The sequence below is a fragment of the Austrofundulus limnaeus genome, unplaced genomic scaffold (assembly GCF_001266775.1).
Source record: "Austrofundulus limnaeus strain Quisiro unplaced genomic scaffold, Austrofundulus_limnaeus-1.0 Scaffold320, whole genome shotgun sequence".
NCBI lineage: Eukaryota > Metazoa > Chordata > Actinopteri > Cyprinodontiformes > Rivulidae > Austrofundulus > Austrofundulus limnaeus.
Window position 1 is genome coordinate 152,178 of NW_013952722.1, and position 4,946 is coordinate 157,123.

The 4,946-nt window shown below is 41.4% G+C and overlaps 1 protein-coding gene across 3 annotated transcripts in view; it reads right to left on the reverse strand.

Moving 5' to 3' along the window:
• The window catches only part of LOC106527369 (sodium-driven chloride bicarbonate exchanger), a 50,855-nt gene that overhangs the window by 18,815 nt on the left and 27,094 nt on the right, over window positions 1-4,946 (reverse strand). For all 3 annotated transcript variants that reach the window (XM_014022231.1, XM_014022229.1, XM_014022232.1), the window contains one exon: window positions 3,605-3,793. In XM_014022231.1, the coding sequence (XP_013877685.1) occupies window positions 3,605-3,793 (189 nt within the window). The remainder of the gene's footprint in view (window positions 1-3,604; window positions 3,794-4,946) is intronic.

Sequence of the window (4,946 nt, forward strand, 5' to 3'; positions counted from 1 at the left end):
CAGTCAGTAAGTAAGTAAGTCAGTAAGTGAGTAAGTAAGTCAGTCAGTAAGTAAGTAAGTCAGTCAGTCAGTCAGTCAGTAAGTAAGTAAGTCAGTCAGTCAGTCAGTAAGTCAGTCAGTCAGTCAGTAAGTAAGTAAGTCAGTCAGTCAGTCAGTCAGCAAGTCATCAGTCAGTCAGTCAGTCAGTCAGTCAGTAAGTCAGTAAGTCAGTCAGTCAGTCAGTCAGCAAGTCAGTCAGTCAGTCAGTCAGCAAGTCATCAAGTCAGTCAGTCAGTCAGTCAGTAAGTAAGTAAGTAAGTCATCAAGTCAGTCAGTCAGTCAGTAAGTCAGTCAGTCAGTCAGTCAGTAAGTCAGTAAGTCAGTCAGCAAGTCATCAAGTCAGTCAGTCAGTCAGTAAGTCAGTCAGTCAGTCAGCAAGTCATCGTCAGTCAGTCAGTCAGTAAGTCAGTCAGTAAGCCATCAAGTCAGTCAGTCAGTCAGTCAGTAAGTAAGTAAGTCATCAAGTCAGTCAGTCAGTCAGTAAGTCAGTCAGTCAGTCAGTCAGTAAGTCAGTAAGTCAGTCAGCAAGTCATCAAGTCAGTCAGTCAGTCAGTAAGTCAGTCAGTCAGTCAGCAAGTCATCGTCAGTCAGTCAGTCAGTAAGTCAGTCAGTAAGCCATCAAGTCAGTCAGTCAGTCAGTCAGTAAGTAAGTAAGTCATCAAGTCAGTCAGTCAGTCAGTCAGTCAGTAAGTCAGTAAGTAAGTCAGTCAGTCAGTAAGTCAGTCAGTCAGTCAGTAATTAAGTAAGTAAGTCAGTAGGTAAGTCAGTCAGTAAGTCAGTAAGTCAGTCAGTAATTAAGTAAGTAAGTCAGTAGGTAAGTCAGTAGGTAAGCCAGCCAGTCAGTCAGTCAGTCAGTCAGTCAGTCAGTCAGTCAGTCAGAAAGTAAGTGAAAGTTTATTTATATAGCACCTTTCACAGAAAAGGATTTGACAAGGTGCTGTACATCCATTATCAGAAAGAACAAGCAAAAATGTTACATTAACCGTACAAAGTATACATTCAATACATTCAATATTTAAAACAAAACAAAAAAAAGTTCAATTTATCTCTCCCCCTTAAAGGCTCGACACACGGGAGGCGACGTTGCTCGCTCCCCATTCATTTCCTATGGAGCCTGTGCGGTGAGGCAACAATCACTTGCCCTCCTCCAGCTAAGCGACCGGTGAAAATAGTGCATGTGAAATTTCGCGCTCGTACACGTAGACGTGCACACGCGAGCTTGCGACGTGACATATGAAAGTTGAAAAATGTTCAACTTTTGTTGCTGTCGCTTAGCGTACAACCAATCAGCGAGGGTTTCATTGGCTGACCAATGAGAGGAGAGTATGCTACACACTGCAGTTAGCTAACACTTTCACCAAGTGATTACTAAAAAGCTTTGTGGGAATTTATTGGCACCAGGGTGAAGTTTATGYTAAGTTTTTCCTCATAAAACTGTATCTTGATGTGTGTTTGTTTTTCAATATCATTAGCATCGCAAGATTTGTTTAGTTTACACGTCCGCCTTCAGAGTCAAGAACCAATCAAATTTTGTCAACCTGAGAGCGCGATTCGCGACGCTGCGATCGCTATCGTGTCCCGTGTGTCGGGTTTCACCCTGGCTGCGATGACAGCCGTTAATCGCTGTAGTTTGTCGCTGCCCGTGTGTCGAGCCCTTTATAGGTGGAGGGGATGGATACTAAACCGTAATAACGTAGGGCTTATAAACTCAAGTTGTGAGGTGTTGAATATGTTTAATTGAATGCTTGAGTGAAAAGGTGTTTTTATTTGTTTTTTAAAGGAGTCAGTGTTTTCAACAGATCTTAGATAGGGCGGAAGGGCGTTCCACAGTCTGGGAGCCATTGAGGAAAAGGCACAGTCARCACGGGTCTTGAAGCGAGTACGGGGGACCAAGAGAAGATTCTGGTCTTGTGAGCGCAAGTTGCATTTGGGGTTATAAGGCGAGAGAAGACCGGAGATGTAGTTCAGCTCTTGGCCGTGTAGAGCTCTAAAAGTGAGAACCAGGATTTTGAACTTGAGTCTGAACTGTACAGGTAGCCAGTGGAGGTCTGATAATATGGGGTGATGTGAGAGAATTTAGATATTCTAGTTAGAAGTCTAGCAGCAGAGTTTTGAACAAGTTGGAGACAGTTTAATTGTTTCTGATTTAAGCAGATGAACAGGCTGTTACCGTAAAGACGGGTTGAGATAAAGGCATGGATTACTATTTCCAGGTCAGAGGAAATTGACTCCCAGATTTTGTATGCTCTTTTTAACAGTCGGCCCCAGAGAGCCCAGTTGTTCTTTTATCTGAGGGATCTTATTTTCAGGTGCCAGGATCAGAGTTTCAGTCTTGTCACGATTAAGGAGTAGCAGTTGTCAGAGAGCCATTTGTTGACTTCTGTGATAGAGTCTAAAAAAGAGATCAGCTTGTGGGAACTTGACTCATTAAAAGAGTAGTATAACTGCAGGTCATCAGTGTAGAAGTGATAGGAGACATCATGAAAACTGTCAACGATCTGGCTTAGGGGGCGGATGTAGAGAAGGAAAAGGAGGGGCCCCAGGATTGAACCCTGTGGTACGCCAAAAGTGAGTTGGGTGGGTTCAGAATAAGTTTGATTTTGAAGTACTGAGAAAGAGCGGTCGGAGAGGTATGAATTAAACCAGTTTAATACAGCACCTGATATCCCAATGTTTCTCAGGTTGCGTAGTAGAATGGTATGATCAACAGTGTCAAAGGCAGAGGAAAGATCTAATAGGAGCAGAACAGTGTAGAAGCCACTATCAGCAGACATTAGTTTGTCATTTGATACACGTAGAGGAGCGGTTTCAGTGGAGTGAAATTTGCGGAAGCAGTACTACATTAAAAACAATCAGATTTACTGTACCTGTTCATCAACACCACAGGGTGGTCCTGTGTTGGTGTTTTACCTCCAATTAAATGTTTGGTGCAGACAAACGTCAATGGTTGCACTTTTTTTGGTCAAATTCAGCTCATCTAATCGCTCTAATCCAGTTGTTAGCCTAGCATCTTAGCTTGTGAAAACTGGCAAATAATACTCCTTCCATGTGGTGATGGCTGCATCCTGAGTCACAAAAGTACTGTACCTTTATCGCCACTTCCTGTTTCACTTTGGTTGCGCAAGGTTCAACAAAATATTATGCTTGTTAAATGACACTGCACAACTTTTGTGATTTTAAAAACAAGGGTTTGGTTCACAAATTACAAATTTGTTTTAGATTTTCCCTCCAACAACCCTGGCCCAAAGGTATAAAATGTTGGTGCTAGCAGTTAGCTTGACAAGATCAACAGCCTAACTGCTTCTTCTGAGTGATCATGACTGACTACAGCTAGAATGGTTTTTTTTACCAGTATAAATAATGGATTTGTTGACAGTATATGTTGGATTCATCAATACTCAGAACAGCGGGAAAGTCAAAGGAACTCAGCGAGGAGATAATGGTTAGGAATCAGCAAGGCTCAAGTCTACAATGAACTGGAAACTGCTGGAACAGATCAGGTATAAATAAACTCTTTGTACATGAAGCAAACACTGATTTGTGTTGAGTTTGTGTGATTTTTCACCATTCTTGTCCATGGAATGAGGCTCAGACTGCTTCTTGCCAATATCAGCGAAGGAGCGTACGATGGGGATACGATTGGCCAGTTTCTTCTGGTTTTGATGGTGGTGCTGTTTTAACAAAGCCTCGCGGATCCTCTTCCTGGCGTCCTCGTCGACAGTGCCTGAAGCCTCGTGCTGATCCAGAACCATGTCTGAGAGATAAAAACAGAACCACACAGGTGATATTAGTGCCYCAGAACTTCAGAGCACATAAATTTTTAAATCCACAGAGGCCAAGTGACAGCCAGCAAACACTAAGCCGATTACAACAACAAAAACTGACCCACTGTGGCAGATTTAATCGCACCAAATCAGGTTAAGTTCAGCTGATTTCTGCAGCAGCACAGCTTTTATCGTTCASACAAGCACTTTTCACCGACCCTTAACAAACATTTCACTTCCATAAATGTTTCAGACATGGACAAATTAGTCTCTGGATCTTTAACTCTTGTCTCATTTACTCTACTTTGAATATTAAAAATAGTCATTTTTAACAGTTTTTACTTTTTGTAACATAAACACTGTGGGACCAATACCACACCACTATGGCTAAATCAATAAAATAACAGCTAAACAATGCTCTTAGCATACATGTCAAGTTGTATGGATTTTCTGTAATTTACATGGATTTTCCATCATTTGCAGGTATACAGARGTATAGCGCAATCTCACAGATTTTTTAATGTTTTGCGGATTTTTTCAAATACTAGTTTTCAGATTTATTTAACATGTCAGAGCCTGTCAGACATTAAAAAAACACTTAACATCAAATATTCACTTCCAACCCACTTTGCTGCTAGAAATAAGCTCTTCCGTCCTCCTTTCCTTCTGATTTTGTTGCAGCCAACAGTCCGCCTGCACCCCCCACCCCCTTGCGTGGGATGAATAAGCATTTTTTGCAAAAAATACGGATTTTTGAGGCTCATCATACAGGTAAACATCCGAAGTCTTAGCCAAGATTGTTCTTTAGTTAACAATGTTCTTTAGCCAATCAGCATCCTTAGCTTCTTTAACCTAGCTAAGAACCCTGTTAGCTAACAAGAATTATTTTTAGTTAACAACGTTCTTTAGCCAAGTTATGTTACATGGATACTCTGTYCTTTATAGGGGTGTAAGAAAATATCGATATACTGAAATATCGCGATATTTCATTTCCTGATACTGTATCGATATTCTAAAGCCCTGTATTGATTTTTTTTTAAGGTTTAAAATGTCAACTTTCCTGCCAGCCGTTCATTTTTATGTTGTAGTTCAGCCTCTGACCACTAGTTGGCAGCAGTGAGCCAGACATTTGCCCCCTCTACC